We start from the raw sequence: 14,459 nt of genomic DNA on the forward strand, positions 1-14,459 counted from the left end.
ACTGGTCAATCATGACCACGTGGAGGGGCTGACCAGCCTATGCCCAAGCACCCCACTCTGGGGCATCCTGGGAAACTCAGACGCTCACACCCCAAACAGAGACAGAAAGATCCAGAAGGGACGGGAACCCCCCCAGCAGATCCCCTCCCTGGGCACAGCTCTAATGCCCCTTTCCCCCTCTATCCCAGATAAACAGCCTCCTCTCCCTCCCCTCAACCATTGCTATTTTGGGAGTAGAGTGACAGCTGAGGGGCTGACAGACTTGGACACATAGCAGTTGCTCAGATCCCAGACCAGCTGGAGACTTCCAGAAATACCTTTCTGGAGGGAGGAGGGAGGGAACAGGGGAAGAAAGTTCCTTCCTTTTTCCACTTCTGCGCAACACCTCAACCCACCCTGCTTTCATGTGTTGAAAATGTCTTCACTTTTCAGAAAGACCAACAGGACTTGCTAACTCAGTTTAGTGTGAGTGAGTGGTTCGTTAGTTTCAGTCCGCATGTGGTCTCCTGTTCCTCCCCCGTGTATGGAGTGCATATATTCAGACTACCTCTCCCATCGGATTGGGAGCTCTCAGAGAGTGGGCTTTGTCTCTCCATCAGACTGAAATCTCCTAGGGCAAAGGTCGGGTCAGACTGGAGATTCCCTGGGACCAAAGTTCCCCCCACCCGACTGGGAACTCTTCTGGGACACACTGAGGCTCCCTCCTCAGAAGGAAGTCTTCTGGGACAAGAACTATGTATTCACCATCACAGAGGGGTCTCTCCTAGGCAAGAATGTTTCTCCTTAGCTAACTGGGAGTTCCTGAAGCAAATTTATGACGTTGTTCCCACTTGGACCCAGAACTCTTCTGCATTTCAGTGGCCCCAAGCCTGGGCTGTGAGCTCCCTCCTGAAAAGCAAAGATAGCATCCCATGCAGCTTGTCCCCTAACCCGCTCCCTGCACAGGTTCTGGCACAGTCAGTGTTCGAAGTGTGTTTCCTTAATGGAATGAATGTATGAATGAAAGAATGGTGTCTTCATGCTGACGATTTCCTCTACTCACCTCTCGTCCCTCTCCCCTCCACCCCACACATATCTTCAAACTTACCTGGTGAAGCTGAGAAAGACACAGAAGAAAGTCTCAGGTGGAATCACTCATACTAGATTCTACTCCCAGACATGTGACCTTGGACACACAGCTACGTGACCTTGTAAAGGTTCTACTGCCTTGCTGGACACAAAGCCCAGCAGTAACACGTTTGTTGAATGAGCAAATAAATGAATGAATAGATTGATGAATTCCCTGCCTTCATGTTATCGTGAGCCCTGGGCCGCTTTGTGGGGCAAGCTCTCTACAGCAATGAGGTAATAGGATAAATGATCCTGACACTGGCAAAGACCTGTGGCTCTGTGACTTTAGGTCCAAAGGATCTTATATTCAAATACTGATTCAGTAATTCATTCCACAAGCATTTCTTAACATTTTGTTGTTGTTGTTGTTTTTGAGACTGAGTCTTGTTCTGCTGCCCAGGCCGGAGTGCAGTGGAGCAATCTTGGCTCACTGAACCTCCAGCTCCTGGGTTCAAGCAATTCTCCTGTTTCAGCCTCCCAAGTAGCTGAGATAACAGGTGTGTGCCACTGCTCCCAGCTAATTTTTGTATTTTCATTAGAGACGGGGTTTCTTCATATTGACCAGGCTGGTCTCGAGCTCCTGACCTTGTGATCCACCTGCCTTGGCCTCCTAAAGTGCTGGGATTGCAGGCGTTAGCAATCCCAGCCCATATTGCTTAAACATCTATTATGTGCCAGGAACTGTGAAGCATAGAACACTCATGAGGGTAAGGGTTTGTGTCTAGGTTGTTCCCTTACATATTCCAAGCGTTTGTAACAATGGGTGGCACATAGAAAGTGGTCAATGAGGCCAGGTGTGATGGCTTATGCCTATAATCCCAGCATTTTGTGAGGCCAAGGCAGGTGGATCACCTGAGGTCATGGGTTTGAGATCAGCCTGGCCAACATGGCGAAACCCCGTTTCTACTAAAATTACAAAAATTAGCCGAGCATGGCGGCAGGTGCCTGTAATCCTGTCTACTAGGGAGGTTGAGGCAGGAGAATCAGCTGAACCCAGGAGGTGGAGGTTGCCGTGAGCCAAAATTGCACCACTGCACTCCAGCCTGGGTGACAGAGCAAGATTCTGTCACAAAAAAAAAAAAAGAGAAAAAAGAAAAAGAAAGTGCTCAACAGTATTCACTGAATGAATGAAAGAAATAATTCCATGGATCTGTGATTCTGTGATTTCTTTTTTTTTTTTTTTTGAGACAGGGTCTCATTGTCACAAACGGCGTACAGTGACGTGATCACAGCTCACTGCAGCCTTAACCTTCAGGTTCAAGCATTTCGCCCATCTCAGCCTCCTGAGTAGCTGGGACTGCTGGTGTGTGCCACCTGGCTATTAAAAAAAATATTTCTGTAGAGACAAGGTCTCACCGTGTTGCCCAGTCTGGTCTCAAACTCTTGGGACAAGAGTGAGACTTCGTCTCAAAAAAAAAAAAAGAGAGAGAGGCAGGAATGGAAACAGGGCTCATCAGGGGGCTGTTGTAGTGGTTCAGGCAGGTGATGATGGTGACTCTGACCAGAGTGGGGCGGTGGAGATGGGGAGAGCAGATTCAAGCTGTGTTCAGGAGGTTGACTTGGCAGAGCTTGAGACTGCCTGAGCAGGGGAGTGAGGGAGAGGAGAGTTGGCAAGGGAGATCCTATGTCTCAGGCAAGAGAGCCCAAGTTCATTGCTGTCTGCTTCAGTTCCTCCTCTGTAATATGGGGAGAAAAGAGTTGTGAGAATTAAATGAGTTATGTGGGAAAAGCACTTGGAACAATTCCTGACTCACTGATGTCATTATCACTATTATTGCTTTACAGGGTTGATGATTGTAGAAATGGTTTGCTTTTGTACTCAAGTATTATTAATTGAGTTGATCCATTTTATGTATGTATGTATGTATGTATGTATGTATTGAGACAGAGTCTTGCTCTGTCACCCAGGCTGGAGTGCAATGAAGAGAGCTTGGCTCACTGCTACCTCTGCCCCTCGAGTTCAAGTGATCTACCATGTCAGCCTCCCAAGTAGCTGGGACCACAGGTGCATGCCACCACGCCTGGCTAATTTTTTTGTATTTTTATTAGAGACGCGGTTTCACCACGTTGGCCGGGCTGCTCTCGAACTCCTGGGCTCGAGTGATCTGCCCACTGCAGCCTCCCAAGCTGGGATTACAGGCGCAAACCACCATACCAGGCCTTGACATGATCTATTTTTTAAAAGGATACTAATTTGTAGGCCAGGCGTGGTGGGTCACACCTGTAATCCCAGCACTTCGGGGAGTGGGGGAGTCATTGCTTTAGTTCAGGAGTTTGAGATCAGCCTGGGCAACATAGTGAGACCTCGTCTCTACAAAAAGTGAGGAAAAAAAATAAACAGGCAGGGTGTCTTGTGCCTGGAGTCCAGGCTACTCGGGAGGCTGAGGTGGGAGAACGCTTGAGCCCTGGACTTCGAGACAGCAGTGAGCAGTGATGGTGCCACTGCATTCTAGTCTGGGCGACGGAGTGGAACCCTGTCTCAAAACAAAATTAAATTAAAATTAAAACGGGGCAAAAATCCCTGTTGTGAAGGGTCAAAACTTGGCTGTGTCCTCTAAGACCCTGGGAAAAAATTAATGTGAATGCTGTCAAGAGGCGGGTGGAACACCAAGTAAGCTCATTTCTAATCCCTGAGGCCAGGCAAAGCGGGACGCTTCTCCTCCCCAACAGCAGAGGGCAATGTGGCCGGCGGCGACCCCGCCCGACCACGGAGACGGCGCTCTGTCTGCCGGGCTCTTTCTTCTCCACGTGGGGACGCAGGATGGCGGCGGCGGTGGCGGTGGGTGTGCGTGGATGGGGGCGGGGGCGTCACGGCGACGCTTGGGCCCGGGTCCCTGAGGCCGGAGGGAGGCGAAGTGGGGCCTTTCTGGAAGGGCGACGAGGCTGACTGCCGCCCCGCTTGCTCGCGCAGGAGGAGGCGGCGGTGCGCGACGTTCAGCGGTTGCTAGTGCAGTTCCAGGATGAGGGCGGGCAGCTGCTGGGCTCCCCGTTCGACGTGCCCGTGGACATTACCCCGGACAGGCTGCAGCTCGTGTGCAACGCGCTACTGGCCCAGGTGAGTGGCTGGCCAGGTGAGCCTTGCGTCTCTTACCCCGAGCGGGCGCAGTGGGGGAATCAGATGACCTAGTAACCGACAGGGGCGACTTACCTGGTGTAAGTTCCCACCTATGTCTGGGGAATCAGAGATGGAAGCTGTGGCAAAGCGCAGGGCCCACCTGCGGTGAAGGGCCTAGCCTTGAACGCATTGGGTGCTATATTTCATTGGTTCTTTGTCATAGCCCCCCAAGATGGGACACATTAATATCTCCATTTTACATCGTGGCCCGGAGGGACTGAGCTATTTGCACGATGCTATGCAGTAGGTAGTAGATTTGGAATTGGAAACCAAAACTATCTGAATACCCATGCTTTTAACCTTTAAGCCAATGTTTACCGAAATGCTGCCCTGGGGAGAGGGGAGGGCCTTAAAAATGCAGTTCCTGGACCCCACCCCAGATTTACTAAACCAAACACTGGGATAAAACATTCAGGAGGTCTACATTTTTTAACAGGCTTTTTGGGTGCTTATTACACAAATATAGTGTGGTGTGGTGGTTTGGGAAACACTGTGTAATGCTATATGTTAATCCTATCTTGGACCTAAAGAAGCTGAATTAATCGTTGGCAATAGGACATTGAACTAATTACTTAGTTGTTCTGAGCCTCTGCTTTTGAAACTGTTACTGGGAATATTAGTGTCTACTTCTCAGGGTTGTTATGAGATGCAGATAAAGAATTTCAGGCTGGTCTCACGCCTGTAATCCCAACACAGGGAGGCTGAGGTGGGCAGATCACTTGAGGTCAGGAGTTTGAGACCAGCCTAGCCAACATAGAGAAACCAGTCTGTACTAAAAATACAAAAATTAGCTGGGCGTGGTGGCAGGTGCCTGTAGTCCCAGCCTATCAAGAGGCTGAGGCATGAGAATCATTTGAACCCAGGAAGCTGAGGATGCAGTGAACCAAGATCTCGCCACTGCACTCTAGCCTGGGTAACTGAGCAAGATTCCATCTCAAAAGAAAGAAAAAAGAATTTCAAAGTGCCGTGTAAGTGTCCTATAACTGCTGTTCAGTGATTTAAAAGGTCTTGCTAGTCTGGGCGTAGTGGCTCATGCCTGTAATCCCAGCACTTTGGGAGGCTAAGATAGGTGGATCATCTGAGATCAGGAGTTTGAGACCAGCCTGGCCAACATGGCAAAACACCGTATCTAAGGAAAAAAAAAAAAAAACCCACCATATCTACTAAAAATACAAAGCTTAGCTAGGCCTGGTGGTGGGTGCCTGTAAGCCCAGCTACATGGGAGGCTGAGGCAGGAGAATCACTTGAACCCAGGAGTCAGAGGTTACAGTGAGCAAAGATTGTGCCACTGCACTCCAGGCTGGTTGACAGAGCGAGACTCTGTCTCAAAAATAAATAAGTTAATTAATTAAAAGTCTCACTCAATGGGCAGTGATGGGCATATCCGTAGCCTGGTGGCTGAAAAGAAGCAGCTTCATCTCCCGCAGCTCAGTGGGGAACTTCCTTGGCAGAGGGTGCCCCTGCACATCCTTTGATGCGGGGTTGCTCTTTATCATTGCCCTTCAGGAGGATCCCCTGCCGCTGGCTTTCTTTGTCCAAGATGCTGAGATTGTCTCCTCTCTGGGGAAGACATTGGAGTCCCAAGCAGTGGAGACAGAGAAGGTCCTAGACATCATCTACCAGCCACAGGCTGTCTTCAGAGTCCGGGCTGTGACTCGCTGCACCAGCTCCTTGGAGGGTCACAGTGAGGCAGTCATTTCTGTGGCCTTCAGCCCCACAGGAAAGTAAGGACAGCTGCAGACTCACGGAGGGGGTATGTGGGGGTGTAGTTCCTGGTGTGGGGAGGGTCCCCCAGAGTTATAATTGATGGAGCCTCAGGGTTGCCTACCATAGACCCAAGCTCTGGACTCAGCTTGCAATTAAGCGATTTCCACAGTAGGGCATGCTCCCCAAAGACTAAGGACCCCTGCCTAGGACAGACCTTTCCTGGACTTGATTTCGGAAGATCTGAGCTGCGTGACTTGTATAACTCACTTAACCTTTCTGAGTTAATTTTTCATCTGTGAAACTGGGGTTAATTGCTTCTCTCAATTTTATGAAGGTGTTGAGAAGCTTCTTCAAAAGCTGGTTATAGCTCTGGAGAGGAAAGAAATGGTCTCCTGAGGTATTCTTCCAGATGGCAACATCAGTATTGTCTTTCTACTTTTTAGGGGAGAGGGGAGTCCCATTCCATATTCTATTCACAGAAAGCGATTGACTAGGTGGCAGAAATGCACATACGCAGTGTTAACCATCCTCTCTTCTTCAGGTACCTGGCCAGTGGCTCTGGAGACACCACTGTGCGCTTCTGGGATCTCGGCACAGAGACACCGCATTTCACATGCAAGGGTCAGTATGCAATTAGCCATTTAGGGGGTCTTCTTTTTTTTTATTTGAGACAGGGTCTTGCTGCTCTGTTGACCAGAATGGGTCATCACGGCTCACTTGAACTCCTGGGCTCAAGCAGCTCCCCTACCTCAGCCTCCAGAGTAGCTGGGACTACAGGCACTTGCCACCATACCTTGCTCGTTTTTGTTCTGCAGAGATGAGGGTCTCCCTTTGCAGATTACAACCCCTTAATAGTTAGCGGCTGTCTGTTCCTAGGTAGAGACCATGTCCTTGAGCCCAGCCAGCCCCTTAGACACAAGCAGAACTGCACGAAGGAGTCAATGTGGGATGTAGGGAGAGGCTGACTGACTGGTAGCAACAGATTGCAACCAGTCATGGTGGCTCATGCCTAATATCCCAGCACTTTAGGAGGCCGAGGCAGGCAGATCACTTGAGGTCCGGAGTTCAAGACCAACCTGACCAACACAGTGAAACCCCATCTCTACTAAAAATACAAAAATTAGCCAGGCACAGGGGCATGTGTTTATAATCCCAGCTACTCGGGAGGCTGAGGCAGGAGAATTGCTTGAATCTAGGAGGTGGAGGTTGCAGTGAACCGAGATGGCCCCATTGCACTCTAGCTTGGGCGACAGAGTGAAACTCCATCTCAAAAAAACAAAGCAAACAAACTAAATTACAGATTTCTGGGTCCTACCCCCAGAGTTTTAGCTCTATCGGGCCTGAGAATTTCCGTTTCTACCAGGTTCCCAGTGATGCTGCTGCTGATGCTCTGGGAACCACCCTTGAAGAACCACTGCTATACCACCGATTAGCTGAGTGACCTTGTGTGTGCAGGTCATGTTCCCTTTCTGAGCTTCAGTTTTCTCATCTGGAAAATGTGGATGATAATTCTCACTTTGCGCCATACTTTAGAGCCCTCGTAAGAACAACAAGGGATGACATGTACGAAAACACTTCACAATATGTGTGACATAAGGAATCATTAGAGAGTGTTGGTGTTATCTGTGCGGCAAGATGCACAGCTCTAACACTTGGGGTGCATTCTCTCCATCCCTAGAAAGCCTCATCACTCCTTTTGTTTGATCATTCATTTATTCAAATGGTTAAGGAGTACCTGGCACCTGCCAGGCATTGTTGGGTACTGAGGATAAAGAGACTTAGTCCCTTATATCTCCCTCCTCTGCTTTCTTAGGACACAGACACTGGGTCCTTAGTATATCCTGGTCTCCAGATGGCAAGAAGCTGGCCTCAGGCTGCAAGAATGGCCAGGTAGGTGGTGCTCAGGGTAACAAGCAGAGACTTATCCCTAGGGGACTGTTCAGACTCGGGTTCCGGAGTCATCGGGGAGGGTTGGGTGGGAAGTGGTAGGCAGGAATTTTTGGTGGAGCCAGAGACCTGTTGGGGAGGATTATTCACTGAGCTTCTGTCCTTCAGATTCTCCTCTGGGACCCAAGCACAGGGAAACAGGTGGGCAGGACCCTCACTGGCCACAGCAAGTGGATCACAGGCCTGAGCTGGGAGCCCCTCCATGTGTAAGTGACACTGACCAAGCTGGGACAGATGAGGAGTCAGGAGATCAAAGCCATCCCCCTTCCCTGCTCAATGCATAGATGTTTTACATGAGGGGATAAGATGGGCAGCCTGAATGACCATGATGGCTTGGCAGACACGGGAGATGGTCTTCCAGATACAGAGCTGCGTTGCTGCTTGGGAGAGGCTGCTCATCACAGGGCCTGCTCATTGCAACCACCTTGCAGTGCAGCCAGGTCTTGGTGTCAGAAAGCTGTCAAGAGATTGTCCATGGCCTTGAATTGGGAATGGGGAGGTGCCATGGGGAGACAGCTGTTGCCAGGTCACGGATGGGGTCACATCTCCCTTCTCGCCAGGAACCCTGAGTGCCGCTATGTGGCCAGCAGCTCCAAGGATGGCAGTGTGCGGATCTGGGACACAACTGCAGGCCGCTGTGAGCGCATCCTCACCGGGCACACCCAGTCGGTCACCTGTCTCCGGTGGGGAGGGGACGGACTTCTCTACTCTGCCTCCCAGGACCGCACCATCAAAGTCTGGAGGGCTCATGACGTAAGAGCTGAGAGGGTTCAGAAACCAGTCCAGAAAATCTAAGTCACAAGATGCTTGCACTGGAAACAAACTTGACATCAGCGAGTCCAGTGTTTCCCAGATGTGTGATGGGAACATCAAGGGAGGTGTTTTGGGAATGAGGAGTTGTATGGTTGGTGCTGCACCGCAGTAGAGATGCCAGAGTCCTCATGGGATCATCACGCTTTGGAAAGGCCTGCTTTAGGAAGCCAGTTGCCCTTTATCACACCCACCATATACCAAACTTATTAGACTGGAACATTTTCCTCTGACATACCTAACTCCTCTTCTATGTAACATTTTCGTGATCTGGACTCCGTTTTACAAATGGGGAGAGACTTGACCCCAGAGGGTTAGTTTGATTAGGATCACAGTGAATGAGTGATGGTGATTTTTAGTGCTGTACCACCCATCTCCTGGAGCTAATCTCCCAGGGGTGGGGAGGGGTATGTATGTCTGACCTGATTCACTCTCCCCTAGGGTGTGCTGTGCCGGACTCTGCAAGGCCACGGCCACTGGGTGAACACCATGGCCCTCAGCACTGACTATGCCCTGCGCACTGGGGCCTTTGAACCTGCTGAGGCCTCGGTTAATCCCCAAGATCTCCAAGGATCCTGTGAGTTACCGGGAGAAGGAAGAGCCGGGGCTGCTGGGGAAGGGGCCAGCTCTCTCTCAGATTTTCTAATCGGCCTTGTTCCTCATCTCCTTTTCTCCCCGCTGGTACCTGGACACAGTGCAAGAGGTGAAGGAGAGGGCTCTGAGCCGATACAACCTCGTGCGGGTGAGTGTGTACCAGCCACATGCTCCCCTAGCTCTGTACAAGTCCTTAGCCAATCACTACAACCCTCTCAGACCCCTCTCCCTTCTAGACCCAGCTCAGAATGTACCTGTTTCAAAAAGTTGTTCTTCATCATTCTGGTTTACAATCCTGAAATCTTAATGTGCTAGGGATCATTTTATTTCATTTTTTCAGTTTATTTGCTTATCTATTTATTATATTTCCAAGATGCCTCTTCTTTTATTTTAGTTTGTTTTATTTAAGATTGTTTACACATTCAGATTCCAAGAATACAAAAAGGTAGATCTTGAAGTCTCCCATCTCTGTTGTAGCATCCAGTGCTACCAATATCCTGAGTCACCTGCCAGAGATTTGATATACACATATACATGTGTATGTATACAGCATATATTTATAAGCACACACACGTATATACATAAAATCCTTCTCATTTTAACATATTATTTTGTGCCTTGCTTTTTCTGTAATTATGTATCTTAAATTTTTTTTGTACATGCCTGTGGAGTTTTTTTTCCTTTTAAGGTGAAGTGACTTGCCTGGGGTCACATGTGAGTGAGTGGCCAACCCAGTCCTCATGGCTCCTAGTGCTGGCCTCTGTCTGTCCCTGGCATTGAGTAATCAGGGTGTGTGTTTGCTTCCAAAGCCAGGCCCCCCTCCTTCTTTCTGAGACCACACCCAACACAGTGTGCTTTCTGCCTCCCCTAGGGCCAGGGTCCAGAGAGGCTGGTGTCCGGCTCAGACGACTTCACCTTATTCCTGTGGTCCCCAGCAGAGGACAAAAAGCCTCTCACTCGGATGACAGGACACCAAGCTCTCATCAACCAGGTGCTCTTCTCTCCAGACTCCCGCATCGTGGCTAGTGCCTCCTTTGACAAGTCCATCAAGCTGTGGGATGGCAGGACGGGCAAGTGAGTGGTGGGGGGGGGGGGTGTCCTGCTCCTCTGTAAGGAATGGATAGTGGGAGGGGCTTGGCACTGCCACTAGCTGTGTGGCCTTGCCAGGTATTTGGATATTAAAATTTTCTAAGCTTCTGTTTCCTCTTCGGTAATATGCAGACCTCCTACTTCTCAGCTTTGTTACAGGGGTTTTTTGTTGTTGTTGTTGTTGTTGCTGTTGTTGAGACGGAGTCTCACTCTGTCACCCAGGCTGTGTGTGCACCCAGGAGTGCAATGGCACAATCTCAGCTCACTGCAGCCTCCACCTCCCAGGTTCAAGTGATTCTCCTGCCCCAGCCTCCCAAGTAGCTGGGATTACAGGCCCCCACCACCATGCCTGGCTAATTTTTGTATTTTTAGTAGAGCCCGGGGTTTTGCAGTGTTGGTCAGCTGGTCTTGAACTCCTGAGCTCAAGTGATCTGACCACCTCAGCCTCCCAAAGTGCTGAGATTACAGATGTGAGCCACCAAGCCCAGACTAGTTACAAAGATTTAATGAGACAGTATGTTTAGGACCCGCACTAAGTGGTCACTAAAAATGCTAGTTCAGGTGGGCACAGTGGCTTGTGCCTATAATCCCAGCACTTTAGGAGGCCAAGGCAGGTGGATCACCTGAGCTTAGGAGTTCAAGACCAGCCTGGCCAACATGGCAAAACCCTGTCTCTACTAAAAATACAAAACTTAGCCAAGTGTTATGGGACATGTCTGTAATCCCAGCTGCCCCCAGAGGCTGAGGCAGGAGAATTGTTTGCACCTGGGAGGTTACAGTGAGCCAAGATTGCATCACTGCATTCCAACCTGGGCAACAGAGTGAGATTCTGCCTCAAAAAAAAAAAAAAAAAAAAAGCTAGTTTATATCTTAGGAGAGAAGTGATCTTAGAGCTAGCTGAAGGGTTAGAGATGTAACCCTGGAGAAGGTGAATGATAGTAGGTAGGTTTTGTGGTACCACTGTTACTTGGCCTTCCTCAAAGTGTGGGCCACAGACCAGCAGCATCAGCATCGCCTGGGAGCCTGATAGAAATGCAGAGTCCTGGGCCCCAACTCAGACCTTGTGGATCCGATTCTTCATTTTAATAAAGTTATCAGGTGACTCTGCTACCCACTCAAGTGTGGGAACCCTTGGTGTGATGAGGCATGATGCCCTTAGGGTTAATCAGATCAGAGGAGAGGCAAAGGCAGAGGCAAGGGGAGAAGAAGAGCCAGGGAAACCTTGGTGGGGTGAAGGGGAACCTCTATGTCTATCACTGTGTTTTCACACAGCAACCCTTGAACACAGGTAATAGGTAATATGGTTCCTTTTTTTTTTTTTTTTTTTTTTTGAGACGGAGTCTCGCCCTGTGGCTAGTCTGGAGTGCAGTGGCATGATCTCAGCTCACTGTAACCTCCACCTCCCGGGTTTAAGCGATTCTCTTGCCTCAGCCTCCTGAGTAGTTGGGACTACACGTGCACACCACCATGCCCACCTAAGTTTTGTATTTTTAGTAGAGACGGGGTTTCACCTTGCTGGCCAGGATGGTCTTGATCTCTTGACCTCATGATCTGCCCACCTCAGCCTCCCAAATTGCTGGGATTACAGGTGTGAGCCACTGTGCCCGGGCTCGATTCCTTTTTAAAATAAGGAAACTGAGTCTCAGAGATGCCTGATGGTTTGTCCAAAGAGAAACAGCTAGACTGTGTTGACCTGAAAGTTCCAGGTAGGCCTGGCCCATTGTTACTCCGTGCTGCCTGTCAGCAGGCACCTGCTGTTTGGAGGGATGTCAGGCAGATGGGCTAAGCAGATGGTCGCATTGGAATCTAAGGCATGCAAAGCTGTGCAGGTATGGAGGTCTAGCAAGAGGAAAGCTACTCATTTGGAGACATTTTATAAATTGTAATGACTGGTAATGATTAAAATGGTCTGGGATGGGGACCAGGCAGTGTGATTTTATAAAAGTTCTCAGGTATTTCTAACAGACAGCCAAGGTTGAGAACCACGGCTGTGAGCATAGGGGACCCTTCAGACATTTGGGAGATCTAACTCAGACTAAGATTCATCGTCATCTTCTCCTGGACCAGGTACCTGGCTTCCCTACGTGGCCACGTGGCTGCCGTGTACCAGATTGCATGGTCAGCTGACAGCCGGCTCCTGGTCAGTGGCAGCAGTGACAGCACACTGAAGGTGTGGGATGTGAAGGCCCAGAAGCTGGCCATAGACCTGCCTGGCCACGCAGATGAGGTAGGGCCAACCCTCGGGCAAAGGAGGGGCAGGGATTGCAGCCTGGCTGTCTCCCTCTCACTACCCCACTTGCCTTCCTCCTCTGCCTCCCTTTAGGTATATGCTGTTGACTGGAGTCCAGATGGCCAGAGAGTGGCAAGTGGTGGGAAGGACAAATGCCTCCGGATGTGAGTGTAGGGGAGGTGGTGGTTGGCGTGATCAGCTCTTCTGCCCCTAAAGCAGTCTCTGTTTGCACACTTTCCCTTATGGTGTAGAATTCTGCAGGGCCCTCCAGGTGCTCAGACTGAGGTGTGTGGAGCCAGGTTTTCAGTGGCAATTGGGAGGGACACAAGAATAACAGACGCCATAGGACATCCTCTTAAAGGGTGTGTCCGGGTCTTTCCCTCACTGGACTTCAGAGTCCCAAGACCCAGGTTCAAATCCTACTTCTGCCAATGAGTAATCACAGAGAACTTTGTTCATTGGTCTCTTGGGAATTATCAAACCTTCATAGACAGGAGGATCAAAAATGGGAGGGTCAACCCTCTGGGAGCTAAAGTGTTGTGTGCTTATAAGGGATTGTAACTGTTTGGTGGTGGGCATTCTGGGGGCCAAGCAGTGGGTGGGCAGCCTGAGTTTGGATGGCCAGAGCAGGCACGGTCGCCCAGCTCTTGGTGACTCTGATGGTGGACCACAGGCTGCCCATCAGTCAACACTGGGATTATGTGGCAGCCTCCCTTTCATGAGGTGGAATCCCCATCCTGACACTCTTCCCTTCTCCACAGATGGAGGAGATGAGAAGACCGGCAGTTCTCTCTGACCCCCCCTGGACTCGGCCTCTGCCAGCTGCCTGCCCTGCCAGAGAACAAAGGGTGGGATGGCAGGGCACACACCCTCCCCACCAGTGGGGACCTGAGAATGCACATGGCCTGCTGTCCTTGACAGACCCGAGTGGGGTCTTCCCACAGGTCCTCTGCCTGTAGCACCAGCCCAGAGCCAGAAGTTGAAGTCACAGAAGGTTGTCACCAACTTGGCCTGTGGCCACCACTCTGTACCTTGCTGGTGCAGGCAAGAGTGGAGGGCAGCCAGGCTCTGAGTGGGTCCTTAGTGTCAGCTCTGTTCTGGGTCAGACCCCAGGTTCTGTGACCAAATGAATAACTTATATTGTGTGTGTTCGGGTTCTAATTCCTTGTCCTAGAATCCTCAGGGCTCAGTCAAGGACTGGGCTAAATCAGTTTGTCCATCCCCCTCCCTTGCTCTGGACGACGCCAAAACCACACTGACCAGGCACTTGCCTTCCCTCTCTTCCTCCGTGTCTGTAAGGGAGAGATCAGTTGTGATAGTGGCCAAGGAGAATCTAGGGCTGTATTGTTGTCCACTACAGTAGGCACCGGCCACGTGTGGCTGCCAACGTGAACTAGAAGTGCAGTTCCTCAGCCGCACTGGGTGAGGCCTCCAGCATTGGACAGCACACAAAGGTTTTTGTCATCTAGAGAGTTCCGCTAGCCAGCCCTGCTCTAGGGGATGTCTCTGCCTTCCCGTAGCACTCTGCTTGAGGTGCTGCTCAGGCACCAAGCACTGCCCTGGGCCCTCAGGATAGAAGTGGGGATGTTGATGGCTGTCCCAGAGCGGCAGTGTGAGCTCTGAGCAGAAGTGGGTATGGTTGATACGGAGGATAGTTCTTTGCCCCATGAGAACTTTCAAGTAGTGAAAGGAATCCCCATTCAGGACTCAGACCCCAGGCTGACATCTTGCTCCAAAGCCTCTGCTTTCTCCTGCATCCCATGCTAAGCTGGGTCATAGTATAAACTACTCAGATTGGGTTTCCAAACCATAAAAGTATGAACTGCTCAGAACTAGCGTCTTGCTCCTTCTCACCCT

At 50.3% G+C, this 14,459-nt stretch overlaps 1 protein-coding gene across 5 annotated transcripts; it reads left to right on the top strand.

Moving 5' to 3' along the window:
• The first annotated feature begins 3,849 nt into the window (after positions 1-3,849).
• NLE1 (notchless homolog 1) lies at positions 3,850-14,434 on the top strand. Of its 5 annotated transcripts, none has more exons than XM_078373829.1 (13): positions 3,850-3,889; positions 4,022-4,165; positions 5,732-5,978; positions 6,474-6,553; positions 7,746-7,822; positions 7,988-8,085; positions 8,440-8,632; positions 9,131-9,266; positions 9,385-9,431; positions 10,155-10,357; positions 12,440-12,599; positions 12,696-12,766; positions 13,364-14,434. In XM_078373829.1, the coding sequence occupies exons 8-13, from the start codon at positions 9,179-9,181 to the stop codon at positions 13,374-13,376; spliced, it is 582 nt and encodes a 193-aa protein (XP_078229955.1). In that variant the 5' UTR covers positions 3,850-3,889; positions 4,022-4,165; positions 5,732-5,978; positions 6,474-6,553; positions 7,746-7,822; positions 7,988-8,085; positions 8,440-8,632; positions 9,131-9,178; the 3' UTR covers positions 13,377-14,434. The 5 variants fall into 5 exon arrangements, with proteins under 5 accessions (XP_078229955.1, XP_002748403.1, XP_078229954.1 ...); XM_002748357.6 differs by having other exon boundaries at positions 5,732-5,949; XM_078373828.1 differs by lacking the exon at positions 7,988-8,085.
• Positions 14,435-14,459: the final 25 nt, after the last annotated feature.

Source organism: Callithrix jacchus, chromosome 5 (genome assembly GCF_049354715.1).
Source record: "Callithrix jacchus isolate 240 chromosome 5, calJac240_pri, whole genome shotgun sequence".
Taxonomy (NCBI): domain Eukaryota; kingdom Metazoa; phylum Chordata; class Mammalia; order Primates; family Cebidae; genus Callithrix; species Callithrix jacchus.